This window comes from Phialemonium atrogriseum (assembly GCF_030411735.1).
Source record: "Phialemonium atrogriseum strain 8032-3 unplaced genomic scaffold QBC33scaffold_7, whole genome shotgun sequence".
NCBI classification, from domain to species: Eukaryota; Fungi; Ascomycota; class Sordariomycetes; order Cephalothecales; family Cephalothecaceae; genus Phialemonium; species Phialemonium atrogriseum.
The window spans coordinates 511,775-537,051 of record NW_026848144.1 but is presented as its reverse complement, the minus strand read 5'-3'; the positions used below and the strand labels follow the sequence as shown (position 1 = coordinate 537,051).

At 55.0% G+C, this 25,277-nt stretch overlaps 7 protein-coding genes across 7 annotated transcripts; 3 read left to right on the top strand and 4 right to left on the bottom strand.

Moving 5' to 3' along the window:
* The first annotated feature begins 1,088 nt into the window (after positions 1-1,088).
* QBC33DRAFT_345873 (major facilitator superfamily domain-containing protein) lies at positions 1,089-3,434 on the top strand. The gene is made up of 3 exons (XM_060423792.1): positions 1,089-1,717; positions 1,798-2,586; positions 2,660-3,434. Exons 1-3 carry the CDS (start codon positions 1,291-1,293, stop codon positions 3,190-3,192), a joined length of 1,749 nt encoding a protein of 582 aa, XP_060285395.1. The 5' UTR covers positions 1,089-1,290; the 3' UTR covers positions 3,193-3,434.
* A 1-nt stretch (position 3,435) lies between these two features.
* QBC33DRAFT_345874 (Acireductone dioxygenase ARD family) lies at positions 3,436-4,962 on the top strand. The gene is made up of 4 exons (XM_060423793.1): positions 3,436-3,779; positions 3,841-4,152; positions 4,229-4,288; positions 4,362-4,962. The coding sequence occupies exons 1-4, from the start codon at positions 3,750-3,752 to the stop codon at positions 4,476-4,478; spliced, it is 519 nt and encodes a 172-aa protein (XP_060285394.1). The 5' UTR covers positions 3,436-3,749; the 3' UTR covers positions 4,479-4,962.
* A 501-nt stretch (positions 4,963-5,463) lies between these two features.
* QBC33DRAFT_557232 (Der1-like family protein) lies at positions 5,464-6,284 on the bottom strand (the record flags this gene model as incomplete). The annotated part of the gene is made up of 2 exons (XM_060429789.1): positions 5,464-6,024; positions 6,105-6,284. The coding sequence occupies 2 exons, from the start codon at positions 6,282-6,284 to the stop codon at positions 5,464-5,466; spliced, it is 741 nt and encodes a 246-aa protein (XP_060285393.1).
* Positions 6,285-6,627: 343 nt separating this feature from the next.
* Positions 6,628-8,024, top strand: QBC33DRAFT_532525 (histone H3-like centromeric protein cse-4). The gene is made up of 3 exons (XM_060427384.1): positions 6,628-7,086; positions 7,200-7,324; positions 7,436-8,024. Exons 1-3 carry the CDS (start codon positions 6,987-6,989, stop codon positions 7,655-7,657), a joined length of 447 nt encoding a protein of 148 aa, XP_060285392.1. The 5' UTR covers positions 6,628-6,986; the 3' UTR covers positions 7,658-8,024.
* A 4,530-nt stretch (positions 8,025-12,554) lies between these two features.
* Positions 12,555-15,170, bottom strand: QBC33DRAFT_448164 (uncharacterized protein; the record flags this gene model as incomplete). Its single annotated transcript, XM_060424459.1, has 2 exons — positions 12,555-14,186; positions 14,424-15,170. 2 exons carry the CDS (start codon positions 15,168-15,170, stop codon positions 12,555-12,557), a joined length of 2,379 nt encoding a protein of 792 aa, XP_060285391.1.
* A 140-nt stretch (positions 15,171-15,310) lies between these two features.
* Positions 15,311-16,254, bottom strand: QBC33DRAFT_532522 (uncharacterized protein). Its single transcript, XM_060427383.1, has one exon. The coding sequence runs from the start codon at positions 15,754-15,756 to the stop codon at positions 15,391-15,393; it is 366 nt and encodes a 121-aa protein (XP_060285390.1). The 5' UTR covers positions 15,757-16,254; the 3' UTR covers positions 15,311-15,390.
* A 6,514-nt stretch (positions 16,255-22,768) lies between these two features.
* Positions 22,769-25,153, bottom strand: QBC33DRAFT_345704 (pheromone A receptor-domain-containing protein). Its single transcript, XM_060423790.1, has 3 exons — positions 24,343-25,153; positions 23,753-24,278; positions 22,769-23,698 (listed from the first exon to the last, which is right to left on the bottom strand). The coding sequence occupies exons 1-3, from the start codon at positions 24,944-24,946 to the stop codon at positions 23,161-23,163; spliced, it is 1,668 nt and encodes a 555-aa protein (XP_060285389.1). The 5' UTR covers positions 24,947-25,153; the 3' UTR covers positions 22,769-23,160.
* Positions 25,154-25,277: the final 124 nt, after the last annotated feature.

Sequence of the window (25,277 nt, the reverse complement as noted above, 5' to 3'; positions counted from 1 at the left end):
GATGCATTGCGACGGGAAACTTGCCCTGGATTCACGTGATGAACACAATCGGCGTCACGTTTCGCACGTGGTTTGCCCGCACCAGATGCAATACATCGGCTCTGATGCAGAGACTGCTTGGGTGAGTGTCGGAGAGCATAAGATTGGCGCTACAGTTCGCTATTGCAGGGGCCATAAACTAATATTTGCCAAGACGATTTTCAGCCGGATCATGCCGAGTGAGTGCAGATGTATTGATTGGGATTGCGACGGCGAAGCCGTGTTCGACAGATGGCACCCGAGTGCTTTTCTCATAAAACCTCGTAACGGACCCATAACCAGGCATCAACGGCGCCTGCTGACACGCCGTTCAGGCTAGGGAGACAGGATTAATCTCGAAAGTCGATGAATCTCACTACCACAATCTCTTTCTCTGGCTCGAATAAGCACTGTTGACCGGTGACCGGTGGGGTTGTACAATATGAACGGACTGGTCGAGTCATTGTCGGACCAAATACACAATCTTTCGTTTCAGCATTGGTAGGCGACAGAAGCATCCCTGTGAAGGATGATAAACAGTCTCCATCTCACATGCGATTTCTTCCATTTCCTTCCATTTTTCTTGCCCCTACTCATCTCAGCACAACTAGTCTGTCGGCCCGGGGCGAGGACCACATGGCCGAACATATGTATCTTGACAGAACTGACTAATAGTAGTGCTGTTCCTGCCAAGGGAGTAAAAAAACTTTTCAGCCTTACGGGGGCGCTCGGCAGCCAAGAAACCCGGCGAGTTGCCTCGGCTCCTTGGATTCCAGACATTGCTGCATAATGCGGACGGGGCATGGGAGTCCCGATCTCCGACCTGTGTGGGCCATGCAAGATAATTTGCTCCGTCTCGCAATTCATATCATATTTTGTGTCTCTGTGTTCCGACGAGCCGGAATCGGGCTCGCGATCGCCCCAAACTGCGACGCATCATTGGCTGGAGCATGAATCATGACGCAAGCATAACGCGGAGCCGCAGGACGATCCGGGACCCACCGTGCATAAACCCCTGCACAACTCCGTCATATGAATGGCCTCGTTCATACATGGAAGGCCGAATACCCGGGCTCGTCGGACGGGGTTACCACGGAGTGGAGGGTGATAGAATAAGCCCGAATGGGTAGAGATTGTTGGCATGGCAGGGGAAGAGACTTGCGTATATAGGTGTGGAGGGCCCCTTTCTGTGAAACTTGCCTGCTCCCAGACGACTGCCCAGATCGAGTATCGAATAATCGAGTTCGCCTTAACTCGACACCAAAAGGGACAATGGCATCCTCACCCAACTCTTCATCTTCGACGATAGCACCACCGGTAGAGGGTCGTGACCTCGAGTCACAACAGACGAGCACTAATGTCCCGCACTACAAGCTGGTCTTCGACCCCGCCGGCGTCGACTCCCGCGTTCTGAACCATACCTACCGGGGCGAGGGCACCGCTGACTCGCCCTACATCGTCGACTTCCTCCCAGAAGACGCACACAACCCTATGCGCTACCCCAAATGGAAGAAATGGTCCATCGCCATCCTCCAAGCGATAGCTACCCTGGCTGTGGCCTTTGTCAGCACGGCGTACTCGGGCGGCATCGGGGAAGTCCTGGTCTACTTCAAGATCTCCCAGGAGGTCGCCATCCTCGGCATCTCGCTCTTCGTGGTTGGTTTCGCCATCGGGCCGCTGTTATGGGCTCCTCTAAGTGGTATGTTTGTCTGCCTGCCTGTTCCCCACGAGGCGATTTTTGCTTCCCGCATGTGCAAGTTAGCTGACGCGTTGTAACAGAGTTCTACGGCCGGCAAATACTCTTCATCGGCACCTACATGGCCCTCACGGCGTTCAACGCCGGGGCGGCCGGGGCGCAGAACATCGAGACGCTGGTGATCCTCCGCTTCTTCGCCGGTGCGTTCGGCGCCTCGCCGCTGACCAACGCCGGCGGCGTCATCGCCGACATGTTCCCGGCCGACGAGCGCGGCCTCGCCATGGCCGTCTTCGCCGCCGCGCCCATGCTGGGGCCCTGCATCGGCCCCATCGCCGGCGGGTTCCTGGGCGAGAGCAAGGGCTGGCGCTGGGTCGAGGGCCTGATGGCCATCTTCACGGGCGTCATCTGGATCGTCGCGTCCCTGCTGACGCCCGAGACGTACGCCCCGGTCCTTCTTCGGAAGCGCGCCAACAAGATGTCCAAGGTCACCGGGAAGGTGTACGTCTCCAAGCTCGACATGCACAACAAGAAGTCGATGGCGACGCAGTTCAAGATGGCGCTGTCGAGGCCGTGGGTCCTGCTGTTCCGCGAGCCCATCGTCTTCCTCACCTCCATTTACATGGCCATCGTGTACGGCACGCTGTATCTCATGTTCGCGGCCTTCCCAATCGTGTTCCAGCAGGGCCGCGGTTGGAGCCCTGGCATCGGCGGCCTGGCCTTCGTCGGGGTTGCTGTCGGAATGATTGTTGGAGTTTCGTATGCTGCGTATGACAATACCCGGTATCAAAAAGAGGCCGCGAAGCACAGCGGCAACGCTCCCCCCGAAGCCCGACTCCCGCCCGCTATCGTCGGTTCGGTGTTGCTACCTGTCGGTAAGTCGCTCAAGACCCTTCCCCCTCCCTCTCCTCCACCTCTCAGCCAGTACAATGTTAACATCCAATCAAGGCCTCTTCTGGTTCGCCTGGACAAACGGGCCCAGCGTCCACTGGGTGGTCCCCATCATCGCGTCGGGCTTCTTCGCGGCCGGCCTCGTGCTGGTCTTCCTGTCGCTGATGAACTACCTGATCGACAGCTACGTCATCTACGCTGCGTCGGTGCTGGCGGCCAACGCGGTGATCCGGTCACTCTTCGGCGCCGTCTTCCCGCTCTTCACAACCTACATGTACAACGACCTGGGCATCCACTGGGCCAGCTCCATCCCGGCCTTCCTCTCGCTCGCCTGCATGCCCTTCCCCTACCTCTTCTGGCGCTACGGCGCCGCCATCCGCGCCAGGTGCAAGTTCGCCGCCGAGGCGGCCGCCGTGCTGGAGAGGATGCGCAGCCGCGCCCCGGAGCCCGAGAAGCGCCGCGGCGACGCGGATGGCCCGGTGCCCCCCGTCGCGGGCGATGATGATGAGGAGCTCACCGACGTAGGTGACGTGTCGGGGAATGGGAATGTGGCCGAGAAGGATGGCAAGATTGAGGGTGAGAGGTCATGAATATGCAAAAAGGAGGCAAACTAATGTGCGTCACTCGACGCGTCGAGCGGTGCATTGGGACAATGATTCCCACTCCTTTTGATCTGAATGCATTGGGCGGAAGCGGGCGTTGGGGCTGATGCATTTTGGCTTTGTAGAGAGATGGCTTCGGTGATATCCATATAGAGACTATATCTAGAGTAGATTTTAATTGAGGAACTCCAATCTGAGCATGTTGCCGCAATTTGGTGGTTTGAGAAATAACTCGAGCTCGCCCGATATCTCGCGAACCTATCCGATTACTCATCTCACTGTCATACTCGTGGCCGGATGAAGTTATTAATAATAAATCCGCTGGGGATGGCGCAATTTTGGCTGTCATTCTCTCAAGCACACCCCTCTGTCGATAGAAATCGGACCAATCTCATCGCCCGTTCGCAGCATCTGCTCATTGAGTGCATAAAACACCCTAGCTCCCTTCACCAAGGAAAGGAAAGTTCGAGGATAGGTCCATTTCACTCTCTCCGCTGTCTAGAGTGCTATTTCAGTCATAATACGCATTATCGAGATTTTCAACCATGAAGGCATATCTTTATGACAACGCCCCGGTAAGACCCGGCAACCCTTTTAGGTGTGCGTTCCTCACCAGTTACTTACATATATGAACAGGGCGATCAGCGCCTGCCCCATGATTCGGGGAAGACAGTGGACGTCGAGGGTCTGAACAAGCTCGGCGTTCTCTACTACCGCTTCCCGGATGTCGAAGGGGTGAACAAGCTGGCCAGTGAGCGAGGTTACAGGAACCGGGATGAGATCACCGTGTCGCCCGAGAAGATGGGGGCCGTCTACGAAGACAAGGTCAAGAGTTTCTTCCACGAGCACCTCCACGAGGACGAGGAGATCAGGTACATCCGCGATGGCTACGGCTATTTCGATGTGCGAAACAAGGGCGACCAGTGGATTCGCATTCACCTGCAAAAGGCAAGCCTCCTCTGATCACCCCTTGACCACCCTTGAGCCCCTTGCAAGCGCACACAAATGCTGACAACTGAGCCAGGATGATCTTCTCATCCTGCCCGCGGGCATCTACCACCGGTTCACCACGGACGAGACTAATGTAGGTCTTGCTGATATGCCCTCTATCCAGCCGATATGGTCATGTTTGCTAACGGGGCGTGTTCCTCAAACAGTATATCCAAGCCATGCGCCTCTTCAAGGACGAGCCCAAATGGACCCCCCTGAACCGGTCTGAGGATCTCGACGCGAACGAGCACCGGCAGACCTACGTGTCGCAGTACCTAAATTAGTCAAGTCAGTCAGCATGGCTTTATGCGGTGTTCTTTTGTCAGTCGCTGCGTATTCCCTTTCTTCCAGACACTCTTCGTCGCTAGGGGCCAGCTGCGCCTGTATGTTCGCCAAGCGTAAATGATGGGATTCCATGTTACTTTATCTACAGGGCTGTAGTCGGTTAGACGTGTTACTAGTTGCTCCTCAAAGATGCAAGCTCGCGCCCCCGTCACCTACCCGTTCAGTGACCATTGCTTTGGGCGCAACTCTCAGCACATCGACGAACACGGCGGGGATTGAAACTCTGTTGTAGATAGCCACTCAGTTTCGACAGCTATTTTCGAGATGATACAAGTCTGGCCTGGCTGGGTATGGTATGACTATTGGGGTAAAGAGTTGGCGAGAGATTGATCCACAGGATTAATTATGGCATGTCTCCCAAGCTGCCATTGCTGCAAAGATCTGTGCGCCAGACAATCATCCCGTCTCAGATAGGAGAGGTGCCTCGTCGTCATGACTCTCTAGGCCGGCCTTCCGTATGAGCTGGTAAGAAGCTGAAACCAAAAGAATTTGAAGAACAATATTCGTCAAGATCACAATCAGGACCGCCATCTTACCACCATAAACTGAGCGCAACACATGACAGAGCCATACCCTAGATGCTATCTACAGCTCCGAAGCCTACACCCTCGCGGTCCGTCGAGACAGTAGACATGTATGTACGTCTAATAGTTGCTCGGCTTCGACCATGTTGGTCAACTAGGAACCAAACGCGACGGGGAGTTGTTCGATGCCCAATATCCCCAACCAAAGCCCAACTCCCAACGCCGTCATAAAATGCGTAATATGCATGGTTTTCTGTCCCTTTCTTTGTTCTTACCGTCACCCGACCTCCAGTTAAGGCCCTCCCATCAACCATTCAGAAGACGCCCTCCCCAACAACCTACATAGCAGAAAAGTAAAGACACCAGAGGGGGGCGAACAAGCATGCATGGCCCCCAAATTTCACCTCACCTCCGGGGGCGCGACCCCAGCGCCGGCGACGGCGATCTCGTTATTTATCCCGTCGGCCGTCACCTCCCTCTGCTGGCGGCGCTCGAACAGGCGGCGCCACCAGGCCGGGGGGTCGAGGGGCCTGGAGCCGTTGTGCAGGGGCGGATAGACGTCGGTGAAGAAGTACCAGACGTGGCCGATGAGGACGCCCATGATCTCGTCCTTGGGCACGGTGCCGTGCAGGATCAGGCTGAAGCCCATCAGCACCCAGGGGAGGTAGGGTGCCGTGAAGACGATGAGGCCCAGGAAGCTGAGGCGCGTGTCCGGGTTGCGCCGCGACCAGATGTAGACGAGCGTCGAGGACAGCGGGTGGCCCAGGAAGGGCATCGACACGAGCGGCGAGAGCATGATCAGGCTCGCCATGGCGTACATGAGCAGCCAGGAGAAGTGCGCCGGCGACCGGCCCGACGACTCTTCGAGCAGCCGGGAATAGCGCTGGAGGAAGTAGACGTGGAAGAGGAGGTCCAGGGAGAAGGGGCCGAAGTAGAGGAAGGTCGTCAGGAGTCGCCAGTACTGAGGGGAGGGGTGGGTGTGTCAGATAAATGTCTCAAGCCCATTTACTGTATGACGGCGCGGAGAAGAGGTCCACTCACCTGGGCCTTCTCGAAGACTGACCGGTAGCTGTAGAATAGCTGGAACGGTGTGACGAGTTGGCACTGAACCAAGCCGCTAGTGAGTACTGTCGCCGTCGTCCACCACCTCGTGCAGATGGGCATTTCCCAGAACCAGGTCTCCAGAGGAAATCGGTCGCCATCGTTCATCATTTGATCCATGGTTGCTTTAGGACCGGTCGGCCCGCGGAGAGCCTCGGAAGGCGGGGGTTGAGGCTTGGCCGGGCGTAAGATAGCGATGCAATAGTCAATTCGGATTTAGTTTTGCTGGATTGGATCGTGTTCTGCGACAAATAGTGGAAGGGTGGAGAGCAAGTTGTAAGTCGATGATATTGCCGCCGATATAAGTAGCCGTTCGGCTGAGGTGGCCTTTCCTATGAGGAATGTGGATTCCCTTTCAAGCCACTTCACAATGACGCCAGCTGTGCCTATCGACAAATCCACACCCCTTTGCACTGGGTATGTGCCTATCGACGAACTTCATTATATGTCAATCTGCAGCATGAACATTTATCAAACAAGAAATATGCTTCTATCGAGTTGTGGCGCCAATTCAAAGCACGCCGATCGCGTCGAAGGACAAAGGAGAGCGCGTGCAACAATTAAGAAATCCCCTGCCACCCGAATTATCAACCTCCTTGCTTTGAGGCAATCCACTCGCAGAATCGCTCCTTTCAACCAATCTCTACTGGGCAAACCTCCGACAAGCTCGACATCATTGTATTGCAACAGTCTCTAATACCACTCCTTCCGGACCTTCGCATCTTTTCGCTTCATAAACACCGAGCTTTGCACGCGCGCGACACCACACACCCCCGCCATCCTCGAGCTCGCAGGTTTCACGTTTGACAAAGGAGACAAGCAATGACGGGCCGGGGAGGCAAAACGATCACGAAGAAGGGCGTCGCAAAAGCCAGGAAATCCATAGGCACAGCGAAGAAGACAAAAGCAGGCGCTGTACAACGTTAGTTTTCGCTCCCCAACCCCATCTCTTTTTCGTCCAATTGGCGCGCAACCTTATACATACATATATACATATATATATACCTATCCATGCTAACGACCCGGGTACTGCAGCGGGCGATCCCGTCCCCCAAGGGAAGAAGCGCAGGTACAGGCCCGGGACCGTCGCCTTGAGGGAGATCCGGAAGTACCAGACCAGCACCGACCTCCTATTACTGAAGCTTCCATTTGCACGCCTGGTACGTTTCGGTTCGAGCCGTCGCAGGAGGGGCCGCCCGGGTGGGGCCCGGGGGGGGACAAGATTGAACAGAGAAAGTTGGAGATGCTAACGCAACGGGTGGCGACTACAGGTCCGCGAGATCGCGCTCTCAGTCAGGCCGCGGGATGAGGGTATGAGGTGGCAGTCACAAGCGATCCAGGCGTTGCAAGAAGCGGCCGAGGCCTTCCTGGTCCACCTCTTCGAGGACACCAACCTGTGCGCCATCCACGCCAAGAGAGTCACCATCATGCAGAAGGATCTTCAATTAGCTCGGCGGATACGAGGAGTGTGGGGAGGAGTTGGCTGGGTCTGAAGGAGGGAGGAGGTCCGGTTTGTCCGTCATGACTTGTTTTCTCATGGCGGAGTCTGCAGGGTTATAGCTGGGTGCTCCCGATGCTTTCGTCGGGCTGGTCTATGCAGGCATGCAACGGCGTGCGGCGTTTGGTGTTCGGATAAGGGGGAGACTCGGTTGATATTGCATTGTATTTGCTTTGCTATTGTAACCATTACAGGGCGGTATTTGACGAACCTGCTCGCTTGTTGAAGATGCCTGTTTGAGTCTACATATAGGCAAAGCCACTGACGCTTGGTTGGGTTGAGGATTCCCCTGGAATCGAGTCCGCCAAGCCTCCAAAAAAAATCGCTGTGAATGCGCTCTATCTGTATTCGTCGTACTGTCCAAGGTTCATACCTCCCTCTGTCAAACCAAACAGTCTCCACCACTCAGATATAGGGAGACGCTGTATGCCCAAAAGTAAAAGAGAGAGGAGGAAAGGCTGCTAACTTCCAACCTTCCTATTAGGCATGATCCAAAACATGCAAACCGCCGACCACGTGGAAAAAAGAAAAAGGGGGGGATAAAAAGGGGTTCATCATCCATCATCCTCGTCGCCCTCATCACCATCGCCTTCGAGTACATGCCCGTCAGCCCCGGCGTTCTACCCCAGCTCACCCCTATCCCGCTTCAGGGCGTCGAGTTTCGTTTCGACCTGCTGTATGGTTGATTGCCATGCAGAATCATCCTGCTTTAGGGGGTCGAGTTCCGTTTCGAGCTGCTGTATGGTTGATTTCTGTGCAGAATTATCCTGCTCCAATATGTACCCTGCCGCCATCTCTTGCACCTTGGCCATGGTATCCGCAGAAGTCCAGACCATCCTGTCCACCAATATCTTCTTCAGTTCGTTGGTCGCCCGTTCTACTGCTGCTATGTAATCATATTGGCAGGCAGGAGTTTGCGGTATAGTTGCTGCTAGTAGCTCTAGCTGTCTTGGAATCGCGTAGCCGTAGCGTACCGGTATTCCTTGAATATGCATACCAAAAGTACAACCGTATTCCGCGGGGAAAGCTCCGAGATTCCACTGCTAGTAGCTCTGCTGGTTCAATTTCGTGGCAATTTGGCCAGAAGAGGCCTCGCCTTGGCCGTACTGCTGACGTGCTAAGGGAGTGGCCGAAGATGACGCCGAGATGGACGGTGCGCTTTCGCTGGTATTTAGTAGACTATCCCCCCCCCCGACTGTAACAGGCCATCTATTATTGTCTGGTTTACGGTCGGACCGTCCCTGTCCAAGGCGCGATTCTGCAGCATTGACGAAGGGTCAGCCAACCTTGGAAGGCTAGGGTATGACAAGAGCAAGGAAATAATCTCATATTTACCTAATACGCCGAGGTATAGAAGCCACCATCTAGATACTCCTCTTGCTCCTGTCTGGTTTCCATTTGGGACCTGTTGGCAAGGCCAACCTGCGTTCCGGGAGCTTGTCGTCGCCAATTCGCATAAACTTGGATCGATCTCTCGAGGGCTTGTCCCGTTATCTGTGGCCGATAGACGTCGTTAGAAGCAGTAAAACCCATTCAAGACTTTGAAGACTTGCCTCTTCTTTCCGTCTAGATAGGTCCCTTGTCGGCGAGGCCGGGCGTGGTGCCCGTGGGATTGGTTCGTTGAATCTCGTAGTCTGGCTGTGGCTGCGACACTCGGGAAATATCAACTCGAACGGAGACTTGGTCTATTCGGAGACAACCGGCAGCTTGAAAGTGGGAACATCGGGTAAGTTTATATAACATTACTTGCAGGCATATCACCCAACTGCTCCTGCACGTCCACACAGAGCCCGATGAATATGGAAAGAAGTCTGCGGGGTCGCTATTACCCTGTTGGGAGGGTTGGGGGAGTACCTGTGATTAGGTAGGTAGGTCTTTTGAACCTAATTTGGCACTCAGTTCTTCGTTTGCCGTCATTCAAATGTGCCGAGACTTAGATCAACACTTAGAAGCTGCCTAAAGACTGAGCCGATCACAGCCTGCTTGATGTCCCTGACCACTGCCCTGCCAGAGTTCTGGCCTGGGACGATGGGTCGAAGAAAGTAGGCCATGTTTTGGGTTGCAACTCCCATCCCATGGCCAACATTCCCCTCCTCTTATAATTCCATGTGACAGGAGGGAGGGACTACCTAGGTACCTACCTACCATCGCCTGAATACCTAAATGACATGACCTCTCCCTTATCCTTTATACCCAAGTCATCGAGTGAAGCAACGCGGCAGATTTGATGCCGTCGAGTAGCTCATTGACAACCTACTTCAACTGAGCCTTAGGAGTTTGACTACCTAGGTATCTACTAGGACCCAAAGACCTACCCAGGTAAGTACCCAAGAAAGGAGTAAAAGGGGCAACCAAACAATGCATAGCCCACGTGACCTGCAACTCCATGCAACATCTCCTAACGGTGAGACTGAGACCCCTTGCCCCACACCCTGAATGCGGCGCATCACTCCAAGGAAGGAACTAGCATGGTGTGATACCACTTCTCCCATAAGGTTGTGAAGTTAACCCCCTATCTAGAAGGACAACCGCTGATGACTTTGGACTCACTTAAGTCCCTTAGTAGGGATAGGAGCGAGGTTATACCGAAGGCCCCAAACTAGGTAGAGATCTTTACAAGACCCTTCAACTCCTCCGCTTCACTCTCAACCTCTCGGACCTTCCCCTGCATCCGGATAACCCTTCTTCCGTACCCTCAGCACGATCTTATGCCTCATCCCGAGGCCAAATATATCAGCCAGCGCCGCCAGGAACTCCTCGCACCTGCCCAGCGGCTCCCCAAACTTGCCCTGCCCCTCCAGACACTGGGCCAGAAGTCACAGGGCCGTGACCCGGTCCGGGGGGTCACCGTCCTCGCCTGTGAGCTGGCTGTACCGGGTCTTATCGACGAGCATGTAGAAAATGTCCCCCGCCTCGGCGAACCCGCCCAGCCGGGCGGTAGAGGATGGTCAGCAGGGTGTAGGGCTGCTCCTCGCCGAGCACCTTCTTCCGCTGGACACTTGAAAACGAACGTCACGTATCTGTGGCTCTGCGCGAGGTACTCCTCTCGGCGGGGATGGGCGTCCTCAGATCTACTCAGTCTATAGATGATGAACCTCTGCTGACTGGGCAGCGCCGGGTATCGAAATGCTGCTTCCAGCTTAGCCAGTTCGCACTTCCTGCTGGCTAGATGGGTTTTAACGGTTCCCACTATGACAAAATACGGTTTAGGATTTAGGGGGATATATATCGTCACCGCCTAAAAAAAAGGGGTTAGTATGTTGTATGCAAGTAACCAGACTCGGAAGATACGGCATTTGTGTGTTGTTGACAATTTGGAAGTGAAGTTGCGTCGACGTCGAAGATCGCACCTCGAGAGACTGGGCGTTCTCGTCCGTATCATGCTGATAAAGCAGGAAATCGATGGCCGTGAACAAGGTCCGAAGAACTTCTGTCAGGAGCTTCAAGACCTGATATGAAACATCAGGTGCACTGAGGGACGCCTGAAAGCACCCCCTTTTCAATCAGTGAAAATGCAATTTTGCATCAGCATTCCATACGCCCTCAGCCATTCGCCTCTACACTAGTCGATGGACATTAACGGACAGCGCTGTTGGTGCAGTGTTGCAGCCAACAAGTGATGGCGTACATGTGTTATTGAGGTAGAAATGGTGTTGGGTGGAACCGGCTATTCGTGGTATCTTGTTGTCACTCTAGTGTTCACGGATTCGATAGATAGAATGCGCACTTCGCAGATGGATGCGATGACCTCCCCACGTTCGCTGTAGACCCACGACTGCACCATGGCGGTCCTCCGGCTGCCCCGTGGGTGACATCTAGGCTCCAGTCTCGGACGTTAGCCCCCCTCATGTTTGGCAGGACGGTGTCAAACAAGTTCTTGACCCTCGCTGGGCTTCCCTTCTTCCATGACGACTGCCCGTCGTCGTCAGCCATCACAAATTCACACATGCACGTCCTGGCGAGTTTTCAGCTAAGATTCCATCCCTGTTTGTTCAAGATTGATTCCATTTGATATGGACAAGATTGCAGGGCCGCCCGAGATCGACCCAAAAACGGGGTGCTAGATCTCTGCCGCCACCTCCGTGGTCGCAGGCAGCCGGAGGCTTATCTGCTCATGATATATACATATGTATATAGGATGCTCGTCACACCCTCCCTCTCACACAAAGTACAAAACCATCGTCTGTGGGTTTATTTCCCAATTATCTCCTCCTCTTTTCTAGTCCTTGATAGCCGGGTTTGTTCGTTTTCGAAATATCATTGAACCCACCGCATGCGAGCCCGGCTCGGATCGTCCATGGCCAGGCCAGTCCAGTCCCGGTCTCTTTTTGGTGGTGTTCTTTTTGGTTTTCCTACCCATGAATCCCATCAAAAGGTAATACCTCGCCCCAGTTGCCCGTCAGTTTTAGAATTGACGCCACCTCCCTTGAAACCCCGCCCCTGCCCCGAAAAAAAAAGGGGGGGGTCAAAATCCGTCTTCCAGGTCCAAGTTGATCCATACCAGATACAATGCGAAAATGACAGTAGTGAGGCCCGACGCTGATCGGACCCAATAGATTCTAATAAATATGAACATGTGAATGATGAGGGAAAAAACAGCAGGGACGCCGGATGAGTCCCCACACGCCGCCCCAGCCTTGGTGCCGAGGGTTTCCATCAAGTCTATGATTCGAGATCTCGCAGCCTTATGCTTTATAATGGAAGAAGTAAAAAGACGGTCGAATATAATTTATTCGCCGTGGAATCAGGGAACTCCTGAAGAGGAAGACTGTTGCTCGCTAAATTGGGGGGCAAAAAAGTCGACGTCGATCAAGGGAATATTTGTAAATGTTTGTAAACGTTGTTGCGGTTGCAAGGCAGAGTGTGTCGCCTGGCACCAGTTGGCTCGCGGATCAGATGCGCGGGCCGGTGATATGTACAGACGGGAACAGGGCATACTGTCCCGGGGGTGGTGGCGTGCTCAGACTGGTTGTCCTTGCGCGCCGCCGGGTGAGCAGTTGATCCTTGCGCTTTGCGCCTGGCCTGGAGTCGCCTTCTGTCGCCAACCTGACGAGGTTGGGGTCGCTGCCATGGGTCAGATCGCGCCGGATCATGGGTTGCTCGGGAGCATCGTCCATCTCGGGGAGGATGGGCATCGTGCCTTGGCTCTTCGCCCTCACGTGGAAATAATCTGATTCTTCAAAGGGAGGCGGCTCCACAGTCTCGATCTTTGGAATATACGTGTCCATGTCTAGCGAAGAAGTACTCATGGTGAGCCTGGTAAAGTCCGTCGAGGCAGACGTCGTAGAAACGTGCCTGTCCGAGCCTAAAGGGTCGGTATCGTTACTCATGGTCGTCGAGGCGCTGATGCGGGAGTGAAGGAGTAACGTGGACGTGTCCATGGTCAGAGTAGGTTCTTCAGATGGTATGCGGAACAAGGCCTCGTGATGGTCTTGCGGCTCGTCCGACTCGCTAGCCAGCATCTGCTGTTGATAATCGTTGGGGATGAGGAGCGAAGGCGACAGGTTGAAGCCATGAGACTCTTTGAAGCTGGAGGCATCCGACGGCTCCCGCACATGAAGATAGCGTTGCGTGTGCGTGTGCGAAATATCAGTTCTGGGGAGCGAGAAGTTCGATGCCTTCGGCGTGGCTTGCACTGTTGGGGTTAGGGCCTCCTGAGCAGTCGTCATTGATACCTGGCTTGCAGGGCTGAGAGCGGGCACATCGAATCGGCCCGGTGTCAGCATCGAGGGCGAGGCTCCGCAATGGCAGCCGTTGTAGGCATCGCCTTCCACAGGAGTGACACTCTCGTCCTCCCTGGTCGTGTCGAGAGACGGTCGTTCCCAGGCGTAATCGCAATCCGCCTCGGCTTCGTGGTCATAGCAGTAATCGATATCCTCCTCCCAGCTTTCACGCGACATTGGTTCCGACCCGTTTCCTTCCAATAACGCAGCCTTCAATGCCCTCTGCGCTGCAAACAAGTCGAAGCGCCCGAGAGTCTCGGAAGCTCCACTCGACGGTCGCTTGGTCTCCGGGCTCTGCGAAAGAGAGAGCTGGCGCAGTAGAGGAACGGATTGGCTCCCTCTCAGCGATGAGGCGTTGCTGGCAAGACTGGCCCGTGATCGCCGAGCGATGATGGTGTTCTCCTCCTCCTCGGGAACGCCGGGAAGTGGCGCTTCGTAGGAGAAGCTTGAAGGGTTGGGCAAGGGCCAATTCGAATCATCTGGTGGAGTTGCAACGCGTGGAGAATAGTCTTCCTGGAGAGAATCCAGGTTTGACCTGGGGAAATAGCCATGCGAGGTAGCTGGGGGGCTAGTCGTATCTGGGGAGGAGAAGCCGAAGGGCCGAGGGTGGCGGAAACCTCCACTCGTCTGAGGTCGTTCAAAGTCGGGGCTGGCATGAGGATCAAAGCCGTCGTTGCGGGTGGACATTCGACTTGAAATCCGCGGTGGAGGCACTGGCGGTGCGGGTGGATATTCAGTCTCGACCGGAGACCTCGGTGGTCGTGGCGGGGGTACGCGTATCTGTTCTTGAGATTTCGTGTGCTTTATTAGTCGCCGGGGAGATGCTTGCTTCTTCACGAGAGAAGGGGGCCTGTTCATGCGGATCCGGGCGGGCGGCTCAGCGCGGGTGGAGAAATCGGCTTCCTCGTCGAGATAGTTGAGGGGCAGCGCCTCGGATGAGAAGTCGGCAAAGTGCAAATCATCAGCGTGGATTCCTCTCAGCGTCGCAGCGGGGGCCTGTGAGGCCCGTAGTTGGGAGAGCTCGGAAGCCAACGCCACCCGATTCGTACGCCGCAGGTCTGGCAAGTGATTGCGTTGGGTGTGTGTCACATGCTGAAAATTGTACGGGCCTGATATCTGTAGTTTCCTCTGGGCAGCCGAGTCGTCTGTGGACTCGGACCTCGTCGCCCTCCGCCGACCGAACAAGCCCGGGGTGGGGGGCTCCCTGGACGGAGCGGACGTCGGTGGCAGCGCAGCTTCATTGGCAACTTCGGCCGAGTACAGCGAGCTCCCGGACGAGCTCTGGGCGCTGCTCTCTCGGCGCAGCTTGCCACGCCGGTTGAAAAGCGTCTTACCGAAGATCTGCACACTCTCGGGCCGGTCCCGCGAGGGCATGCTGCTAGCCGTCGACCTTCCCGAAGACTTCCTCGACAGGCTGATGCCCTCCAATGCGTTCTCCCACGAAGGACGGTCCCCGGATGCAAGCGACCGCAGGGAGGAGGAGCCAGACGAGGTGGTCTGGTGACTCTGGTGCTTGTCCAGGACCGACGACCTCCTCATCTGTTTGTTCAGCGCCCGTATGCTCTCAGGCGAAGGCGGGCCATCGACTGCTGGTTCGAATAGGTCGGTGATGTTGGTGCGCAGCTGGCTCTTTGCTGGCGCGGATTGGGAAGGCGATAGGGGGTTAGTAGTGGGTTTCGAGGATTTGGCCGTAGATTTAGATTTGGATTTGGACTTTTTCGGTCCTCCAATGACCCGTGCACTGTGGTTGACCGCGTACACGGTTGGGGGAGGAAGCGCCCACATATTCATGGTTACGGAATCGCGCGATGTGGGCGCCGGGAAAGCGTGTCGATAGGTCCAGTCCTGGATCCCGCGTCCAGACTTTTTTTACTGGGGCCTCCTTTCCACTTTTTGTGGATCGGCCGTGTCTTCGGCGTGAGACTCGCAGCTTGGTGTCTGAGCTGGGGGCCGAGCCGCGCGAACGGTTCACCGATGGTGGGCCGCTGGTCAGTCGATCCCAAAGTCAGAAATGGTTGTGCGAACCGGGACGGTAACGGGTCAGACGGATGGCGGGACAAAGGCGGCGCGTCGGATGGGAAGACACTGCGATCGGAAATGGAGAGAGAACTAGGAAACCTCGAGACCGTGGGGGAAGTGAAGGGTCTGGGGTCAATATATTGCGACCGCTTGGGTTGTCCTTTGGGTCGCTTGAGATTCCCAGGCAGTTGGCAGGGGGGCCTTGCGACGTGGTACACGGCCTACACCATATTAGTCGTAGGGAGGTAGCGTAGACCGTTCCTCCGTTGGGACTCTCCAACGGAGTACACACCCAGGAGCGAGAGGGGCCGACTAGCGCCCAGTGGGGTAGGTAGATGCTACGCCAGAACATGGGAAGGAGAAGAGATAGCTGCACCCCAGACCCTTGCCTAGTTCGTCTAGCGTGTGCGTGGCGCACGAAGAAGGTGCAATGTTGGTTTGGCCCTCAATGCGCACGGGAAGTAGGTGTGCTGTGGGTTATCTACCTTGGTAGGAGTACATACATACATACTGTACCTACATAGATGATATAGGTAGGATGGGCGGTTGTGGATACGTTGAGGCCTGACTCCTGACGGGAGAGGAGGGAGTGAGAGACAAACCGTTGCGCCGTTGCCCGTTGGGAGCATCGGAATGCTGGTTGGTGTCTACACATACCTGCGAAGTATGCAAGGTGTGGACATGAGTCGGGCTGCCCCAGAATCCAGAATCGTGGTACTACGCAGGATTAGCGGGGAAGGAGACGACTCAGACGAGGGCCATGATGGCGGCCAGGCGGATTGAACCAGAAGAGTCCCGAGAGGATTGAAGACTGCCTGACGGCTAATATATTGCGGGTGAATGAGGCGGGTACAAGCGAAAGACGAGGACCCGGAGACAGAGCTGCGTGTCCAGGGAGACAAAAGAGGGATGGACCAGGAATGAGATCCCAGGTGTTTGCTGCCAGCAAGTTTGAAGTTTAGCTACCCTTTGTAAATTATTCCCTCTTCCCTCGTCTCCCTTGCGGGGGAGGCTCTACACTTTTTTCTTCTTTGGCTTGATTCGGGTGTCAGATATCTTCAACAGCCCAGAGCCTCCCTGTCTCAGACAGTCGCGTGGTGTGGCAGAAGGAATGCCAAAGGCGTGGCCTTATTCGTACAGGGGTCTCTGCAAGCAACCATGCAATCTGTTCTCAATTGTTCATACTGTACGGATCCGTAAGTACACACTGTGAAGAACTCAAGCAGCGGGCTCTGTAAAATCCCGATCAGCACGGGCGTAATCCCGCTTAAAACTGTCGACAGACGGTCGAAGTATTGACGCTAGACACAGCCTTGACGGCGTCGAACTTCCACGTAACATTTTTTTTTCTCGAACCAAGCAGGTGGTATGGATTCTAGAGGTCTGCAGTTACCCGTCGATACCTTGGAACTCAGCCACGACGTCATGAGTACTACTATGTCGACCATTTCTGATTTCGCTAGAAGATCCGTCGAGATGGGAGGTGCAACCTCAGTTACGAATAAATGCAATGGAAAGACCTCAAATGTTACACTGTCGACTGCTCATGAGATGGGCTCTTGGGATAGGAGTACTGTAGCAGTGTACTGTCTGTGCATCTGGATAACAAAATGCTGATTCAGAGTTACCTACCTATATATAACCCCTGTAAGCGTTTGGATCTCACGGTCAGCGTCCGACGAACTCCCTCCATGGTCCTCCCTGCTTGAGATCCTCGGCACCTACATAGTACACTGTGTGTGGTACAGCGGTTTGGCGCCTTCAAGTGAGTTCTCGGCAGTGCTGCTCATCAACTGGAGTGTCCGTCGGTTGAAATCTTCTAATTCCTGGAGCTACTGCATATAGCCAACGATGCTGCATTTCAAGAGATGTCCAAGTTGGTGTACTATGTACACCCAGAAACTCTCGCCATCTTCCGTAGACCACCCAGAGCCGAAGGCTTGAAGCCAGGTGGAATCCCCTGGACTACATACCTACTTACACAGTAGTATACTATGTATAGTAGGCGGATCGGTGGGGGTTCCTAGCGCCCTGTTAGCTAGAGGTACGTATCATACATGCCGCGATTGTTATGTATTCACGCAAGGTATAAGCATTTGGGGCGTTGACAGCTCGGTGGGCGAAACTGAAGGAATCTCCCACTTCAATTAGCTTGTTTCACCCTGCTCGTACGAAGAAGTGAGATAAGGAGAGGTAGTCGTGTAGATCTTCTTCCATCGTTGTTTGTGCAACTGTTTGGTGCTCTCTGCGGCCCACCGACTTGTGATGGGGTATTAGTGTAGGTATTGTGCTCATCAAAAGTGCACCGTTGCAACTCTTGAGGCATGGAAGTTTCCCGTCTCTCGCATCAATCAACCAATCATGTATCATCTGGCATAGTGCATGGCGGGGCAGCAAATCCCATATGGCTGGGAACCTGTGGAACGAAGGGACGGCGGGCCACGACATCCCTGCACAACCCCGTTTTCAGGGTCTCCAAACTCCCAAACCATCGTCCCTTTTGTTCTTTCTTTTTTTTTTGGTGTTTCCTCCCTCTTGCTTGGGTCTCGGTTGGAATCTCGACATAATATCCCTGCTGCGAGGAGCTTGACTCACTTTTGAGTAGCTGGCGTGATGCCGTGATATCATGGCTCACAAGATGCCAGATGGTACCTACCTACGCATTAGGTGTGCGCGATAATCATCCCAGTGATTCCACCACCTTCCTTTCCCCGCCCCCTTTTTTTGGCCCTTGCCCTTGTCGCTTTTTCCCTTCGCTTTTTTCTCGCCCTCATCCCAGGAAACTTATAATTAACATGCGAGGATTTTGAATTCAGAACCTCAACGTCGCATTGGAAGCCGTAGGTTGCAGGACGCAAATGCCTGTCAAGCAGCCGTCAAGTTGTTTCCCCAGCCACACGCATGCTCTCTCGGCGCGGCACGGCACCGCGACCGTGGCCTCCTTCTCCACGATGCAACAACACCACTGTCTCAGCGTGGAGCCTCGTTGAATATTCTGGGTCCATTGGTATCGTCCATGGGTCCATCCTTGAATGTCTCGTCTCAAAGGTCTTGAATCGGAAGACATCATATCCCAATACGTAATTATAGACTGGCTGCGTCTTCCATGCCTTCCATATCGCAACGCTACGGGGTAGCTGCATGCCATGGGAACCTTGTCATCCATCTGGCCCACACGTTCGTACACCGCACAGACGCCAGTACGACTGGCGATTTGCTCTAGCACAGAAGCGGACCACTGGTCCATGGCTCGACCCGCTCGCGGCCATGCAGAAAGAAGAAACACATCGCATGCTCAATTCGCCTTTGGTCATGTCTACAGTGGACACGTATTGCGGATAGATATAGTTCTAGGGACGGGAGACAAAATCCCGGGGGAATCAGTCTTCCACTTGCCATTACCAGGTCCAAAGACGGCAGGTAAATTGGATGAAATAGGTGGGGAGGATGGAGCGAGAAGGAAACAGCGTCGCTGATCATTGATAGTCGATGAAGGTGAGATTCATCCCTCTCCGCTTTGCCGTGCCTTCTGCGTGGTAGTGTAAACAGCTTGCACCAGACATCCAGGAACAAGGGACCCGACGGGGGCTGTGATTGGGTCGCGGAATGCTGACCGTGTCTGCCGCGGGCCCTGTTTCCACCGTTCCTTCAACGTAACCCTCCTCGGGTGCCCGCCGCAGCTGGCCGTCAATGCAGAATATGCGAGGCACAGACATCGACAGGGTCCCTAGGAGGTCGGAAGCCGAGCTTGTAGCCTCTCGCGATAATCGATCTGAGGACTGAAAGGGATTTCCGCTCCCGCAAGAGGATGATCTGCATGTTCTGATCTGTCTTTTTGGGCAAAGCGCGCATGTACTGCGCGGGAAGAAGGTTACCTACTCTGCCCAGAACCAGCGGCCGAAATGCAGGAGGGCCTTCCCTCGCTCACTTCCCAGGGAACCAATCTCCCCCAGGAATGCGTGGGGATTTTTCTGCCTCCTGCCAGGATGAACCCAGCCGCACCCCCTTCGACTGTTACTTCCCTGGAACAAGAACTGGATGACGCGTGAAAAGGAGGACAGTTTCTTATCCCCTAGGTACCTATTATTCGAATGCGTTCCGATCCGTATATTGAATATTTCAACCAATGAGGGCCCTTGTCAGTGGCTGATGGCTCGCATTAGCGCGCACTAAGAAAATGCGACTGGCTCACTGGCTCCGAGCAATTAATGGAATTCGATATGCCTAGGATTCGTCCGCATTGTTATGCGTACATGCAATAAGATGCAATTGATGGAGCAACATGCCAGAAATGGAAACTCAACGAGGCAACATGTTCCCATTGGGATGGTGGGGCTGGCAGGATTCTGCGAGAGACAGGCGTCGCGAAGGTGTGATGCAAACTATGTAGGTAGGCCGTAGTGCTGCGCGCTATGCTGTGGGTTGAAGCAGCCCCTGAGGACGTGCATCTGGCAGTTGGGACTTTGGGCAATCTGCATTCTGCACGCTCTTTCCGTCGTTGGTGTAACAAACGGCTGACAGCTTGGGAGACCAGCTGTGTGGTCAACAATCAACCGGCTATATGCCATTGCGACGCCGACGAGGAGCATGTATCCAGGTTGATTATGCCTTTCTATAGGGCACTCGATGCTCACCGCCGACTTGACAGCTCCCCGGCTTCCATGGTTACCCCAGATTGGAGAGAGAGCGAGCTAAACACAGGTTTCATGATTTCGCCGATCACCTCAACCACCCAGCCCGACCCGGAAGGTCGAGGCCGAATAAAATTTTCCTCGGTCCCGTCTGCTCGATCCCGTCCACTGTCGTGTCCGCTTAGAGAACCGAGGTGCAGGCTGTGCAGCGGACTCCTTGCGAGCGCGTCCCAGAGAACGCACTACCCAAGTTCACGTATGTAGGACTCAGGAGTTCCCATCCCTTCGTCCCGACTGCGCACACTACGTTGTACGCATGTAGCTTGTATGCGCCAACTGTGAGCTACTCACGCACTTGGGTGTACTGTGTGCTATTTCTACGACAAGCGTTCCCACTCTACGAAGCGACGACACGTGCGTGTGCGTGCGACGATAATCTATCCCCACAAGCTAGCGATTCTCGCTACCTTCTCAGTGGGATTTACCGGGACCTCTTGCGCCGTGCGAATCGTTGGGATCCCCGCTGCCCTGTCGGAGGGTGATATTCACAAGGTTTTCGGGGCACCCAACAAGCGGTAAAAAGGGGAGGGGAAAAGAAAGGAAAATTGCACGTAGGTACCCGCTGGACACTGGATGCAGGTTTATCACCAGCGGACGCAGTAGTGTAGAGGACCGCTGCCCTGGCGGCAGTCTGTGAGCCGAGACTTGCGGTGTGACGGCGGAGTGGATATTCTGAAACCTCCAGCTGTCAAGTCTGGGAGAGCCCGTCTCTGTGGCCCGGTGGATGGACGGTGGACCCAGGCAAAAGGCCTTCGTGGTTGTGGAGTTTCGCACCAGGAGAATGAGAACTCGCGCATACGGGTACGCACGTCGTTCGCGCGCTGTCTCTCACGGGCTCTCCCACATCCGGGAAAAAACAGAAATTTGCGTACGGCCCCGTCCATGGAACTATTTTGACGGTCGGATGGGATAGCCCGCGTCAAAGTGGCAAAACACGTCCCCGGCGCTACCCCGGAAATCAGGTCAGTCTCGCTTCCGGCCTTTTGACGTCAACAGCTTCCAACTGTCCTGCAATATCTCGGGTGTTATCAATCTACGATCCAATCTTCTTCCCCTACCGTGCACGGCTCGGCAGAGCTCATCCAGACCAGGAAAGAAAAAGTCGGGGGATGATGAAATACGCAGTAATCACGCTTAATCACACCGGAGTAATGTCCGGCCACTGAGGCAACTTGAGCTCACGTCCCAGAGAACGCGTCGCGCGAAATTTGAGAAAAGGACAGATTACTATGCTATAATTCCTAGTGTATACACTACCGTATTACCTACGCAGTAAGAAACCACAAAGCCGCCATGACATCGGGTTCCACCCACCGACGTCGGCCCCGAATTTTATCGTGTGCCTAGACCTCTCCGCGCGTGTGCGCAATCGGGGAGATTCCCGGGCCAGGCAGGCGGTGTCGGTTTCCCTCATCCTGCCCAGAATACGAACGCTAATGAAGTAGTGCTCATTACCGTGCTTACGGACTGGATGTCGTGACTAGCTCTCTCCCTCCCCTCTCTCTCTGCTTGTTCTCCTCTGCTCCTTCCAGGAAGCCCTGGTTTTCATACAGCGTGGGGGGACGAACGACGGCGGCGGCGACGACGACATGTCTCGCTCGAATGATGTCTCTCGCGTTTCTTTTCTTCTCTCGGCAGCCGGGGTTCCCCCCAACGCGATGTACAGTACATATGTATGTACAATACAATAGTTGCAGATACTTGGGAATCAAGGAACCTTTTCGTTTCTTTTTCTTGTTTCTTCTTGTTTTTGCTCTTCCCTCCTGAGGAAAATTTCCTTGCCGCACAAACGAAACACACCCCCAAGAAGATCCCGCCTAGTCGGTTCGCCCGCACAGACAGCTAGAGGTTGGGAAGGGGGGGCGGCCGGTGGCTTCCGTGAGGTTGGGGGGTGGTGGCGCGGGATGCGGACTTTAATGGGGGGCGGTGACTTTTGAAGTTGCTTTTTCTTCTTGTTTTTGGCCGTTAATCGTCGCCCCGATCCGACGATTGCACATGGGTGCAAAACCTACCCTTGCCTCGGGGTGAGGAGGTTTGGGGAGGGGCCGACACTTTAGCAGGTGTGCGGTGGTGGTTTTGACTTGTTTGCTTTCGTGCCCTGTCTGGTATGGATGGGGCATGGATTTGCTGCACGCTCCTGTCCTGTCAAGCCAGCCGGTTTCCCAATTGACTACGAGAGGGAGGGAGGGAGGAGGGGGCTTGACTTTCCTCCCTTCCCCCGCCGGCGATCGTCCCGCGGTCTGCGTATCACGGGCGTCGGTCCCGAGGGGGGAGAAACGCATATAGGATCTGCACAGGGCCAAACAGGCGGTTGGTGTTTGGTCTCCCTTCCCCCTCACTCGCAAGACCCCTAGAACAAAACCTCCTACATACCCCGCTTGGCCGAGGGAAACGCCGGTGGTGTGTGGACAGGCGCGATAAGCCCGTGGCAAGTAGCTTTCTCTGCTATCAGCTGAAGCCGAGGTGGCTTGCTCGGTGTTTTACCTGTTGTGTTCCGCACCAGGCGTGGAGGGGTGCGTTCAGGAGTGTGTCACACTGAGAATGTCCTGTGAGAGGATCCTGGAATGGATCCTGGAATTAGATGCTATACTAGGTATGTTGGGCACATGCATATACAAACGCGGGAAAACGAGAGTCTAGGCAGCTAGAGGTTGTGGAGTGAGGTATGTCGCCTCGGGGTTATGAGAGACTCTATGACGCTTTGGAGGGATAGCAATATTTGCTTGAAGCGAATCAGAGCCCAGACAGAACGTGACGAAAGTATCACTGGTAATCTCTTGGACTGAAAGAATGGAAGACGAGTAATTATATTGATGCCGTGTATGGATAGGAGGCCCTGCCCCCTTTTCCCATGCTTGATCTGACTACCGCTCCCTTCCTTCCATGGGATCAACCCCTATCAACCTCATTAACCGGCAGCCGGATCGACAGCTGTGAGGAGCTAAAAGAATTTCATGAACGAAAAGAAAAGGGCCCATCGAGGATGGGACCGACGGGCCTGGCCCGGAGGGATCGGGGGAGAAGGTGTTCAGAACACACTTCCTCCTCTCCCTCTCACGCCCCCATCACACCGCATTACTGACCGTCTTCGCAATCCGCGTCTCGACCCTGACGCCGCTCTTCTCAACCGGTCCCACGACGCCGGAACCGTCCTCAGCAGACCAAACCCGCGTATGCACCCTCGCCCCTTCGGCTCCGCACGCCCAAGCCGGCCCGGCCGAGCCGTCCGTCTCGGGCCTGTGTTCGCTGGGACCAGAGAGCGGGCGGAGCAGAGTGCCGGGGGAGGAGGGTTCAGCGGCGGCGTCCCCTGTCCGCTTGCGGAAGAAGGCCGGGATGTGGAGCGGGGGGAGCCTGATCGGGGCGGAGAGGGCGGTCCGGAAGATGAATGGGTTGCGCGGCGGGGTGCGCAGCTCGTGGACGTGGTCGTCGATGCCGTGGGCTGTTGCGGGTGTTGCTGCTGCTCGTGGGGGAGATGGGGTGTCGACGTCCGGCCATGGGCTGGAGATGGTGGGAGCGGCGTCGGATGACCTGCGCGTGGTTGTGCTTGGGCTGGCGACGGAGATGTGGTGGGCTGTTGGGAGGACGGGGCCCTTGAGAGACCGGCTGGATGGGCGGTTAGCGTATCCTGTCAAACTTCGGTAGGGGCGAGCTTCTTGCCTTGAACTTGTCCAGAGACTGCTCTTGAGAACCTTCTCGATACTTCGACGACAATGAAACAAGCTTGATCTGCCGGCACGGTCGGGATCGTACTCCTCGTTCAGGTTCGGGAACAACGTCCCTAGTCCCAATGCGAGGAGATACTGCCGGTAGGTGTTGATTGCCTCCTTCGTCAGACCGAAGAACCAGAAGATGGGGACAACAGTGATGATGGCCACGTAGTTCCTGTTCAGTTCAATGAATCCGATCGTATCTGAAGTTGAGAAGGAGATGAAGTTGAAGGGATACGGGTTGTTGCCGTAGTGGATCTGCTTGAAGTCGTACGGTTTGAGTGGAAGATTCAGGGCCAAGAGGTTGTAATAGAGGAAGAGCAGCTGGATCGGGACGAAGGGGATCAAGATGGACAAGGCCATGAGGTACAGCTTTCTCCTCACTCGATGGTGGCGCTGTACCATGATGCTGTTGTTGGTGTTCATGGCAACGTGGGTCGACTTTGCAACCTCTCGGAACCGCTTCCACGTAAGTACTGGTGTCGGCGGGCGTTAGCCGCCATTTCTCACAACTTGTTAAAGACCCGCTTGTAAACTCACCAGCATAGACGGCGGCGCCAACGGCGTAGATAGGGGAAGGGAGGTCGAAAAAGACCAAGAACGGCCAGCTCGTATCATAGGCGCTGGTACAACCGATAAGGGTTGACACATTGTACCTCTGCGCCAGAACGAGGTATGTAACGATGATCTGGACCAGGGCGGCGGGGAGCAACACCAGACCTTCAACGAGGTTGCGGCGTTTCTTCTCCTTGGAGGTCAGGCTGGTTGCCCTCATGAGTCCGACCCTGTTCGCGAGGTTGCGCATGATGGAGAAGACGCTGGCGCTGTAGACAGTCTCCAGGGCGAATATGGTGTAGACCTGGAGGTCGCACCAACCGTAGCCAGCAAACCAGTTCTGGACGTTGTTATCGCGCCATAACAAGGCGTTGACGACGTAGTAGAAGTTGAGGATCATGGTGACGATGCAGAAGGCTGCAGCAGAGAACTCTCCATTCCTCCAGAGCAGTCTCATGGGAACCCAGCATGCAATAGGGGCCAAGATTCCCAGGCAAACTCGGAAGAAGAGGTTGGCCTCCAGTGATGGGTTGCTGTAAGGAGGGCCAGGCCCGATCCGTTCGTCGGGGGTCGTTGTGAAGCCCGACATTGAGGGTGGGATAACTCGACTCAACGGCTGGCTCAGTGACTGAGTGTTGATTAGAGCAGGACGTCGTCCTCTCGCAACTTGAAGCCTGCTCCGGATGAGGTTATCGAATTGGGAATCGAGGGGTGATTGAGATGGGAACTCTTGCGCACACGTGCAGAGAAGGGTCAGGGCACGAATAATCTAGAGGAGGCGATGGGAGAGGATGACCCAGTTGTCTTGTTATTTAAGTTGTGAAGGGCTCTCAACGGTGACGAGGGATACGGAAGAGTCAACCCAGTGGTTGGAGCAGGACCAGCAGTCTGCTCCATGACTTATTCAGTAGACTTGAGTG

Coding starts and splice junctions, on each gene's coding strand:
- QBC33DRAFT_345873 (XM_060423792.1), top strand. CDS start 1,291: ATGGCATCCTCACCCAACTCTTCATCTTCGACGATAGCACCACCGGTA. Junction 1,718..1,797: donor GTTATGGGCTCCTCTAAGTG/GTATGTTTGTCT, acceptor GCGTTGTAACAG/AGTTCTACGGCCGGCAAATA. Junction 2,587..2,659: donor TTCGGTGTTGCTACCTGTCG/GTAAGTCGCTCA, acceptor CATCCAATCAAG/GCCTCTTCTGGTTCGCCTGG.
- QBC33DRAFT_532522 (XM_060427383.1), bottom strand. CDS start 15,756: ATGTTCTGGCGTAGCATCTACCTACCCCACTGGGCGCTAGTCGGCCCC.
- QBC33DRAFT_345874 (XM_060423793.1), top strand. CDS start 3,750: ATGAAGGCATATCTTTATGACAACGCCCCG. Junction 3,780..3,840: donor ATCTTTATGACAACGCCCCG/GTAAGACCCGGC, acceptor ATATATGAACAG/GGCGATCAGCGCCTGCCCCA. Junction 4,289..4,361: donor TCACCACGGACGAGACTAAT/GTAGGTCTTGCT, acceptor TTCCTCAAACAG/TATATCCAAGCCATGCGCCT.
- QBC33DRAFT_345704 (XM_060423790.1), bottom strand. CDS start 24,946: ATGTCGGGCTTCACAACGACCCCCGACGAACGGATCGGGCCTGGCCCT. Junction 24,279..24,342: donor TGGCGCCGCCGTCTATGCTG/GTGAGTTTACAA, acceptor CGCCGACACCAG/TACTTACGTGGAAGCGGTTC. Junction 23,699..23,752: donor AGTCTCTGGACAAGTTCAAG/GCAAGAAGCTCG, acceptor CCGCCCATCCAG/CCGGTCTCTCAAGGGCCCCG.
- QBC33DRAFT_532525 (XM_060427384.1), top strand. CDS start 6,987: ATGACGGGCCGGGGAGGCAAAACGATCACGAAGAAGGGCGTCGCAAAA. Junction 7,087..7,199: donor AAAAGCAGGCGCTGTACAAC/GTTAGTTTTCGC, acceptor CGGGTACTGCAG/CGGGCGATCCCGTCCCCCAA. Junction 7,325..7,435: donor AGCTTCCATTTGCACGCCTG/GTACGTTTCGGT, acceptor TGGCGACTACAG/GTCCGCGAGATCGCGCTCTC.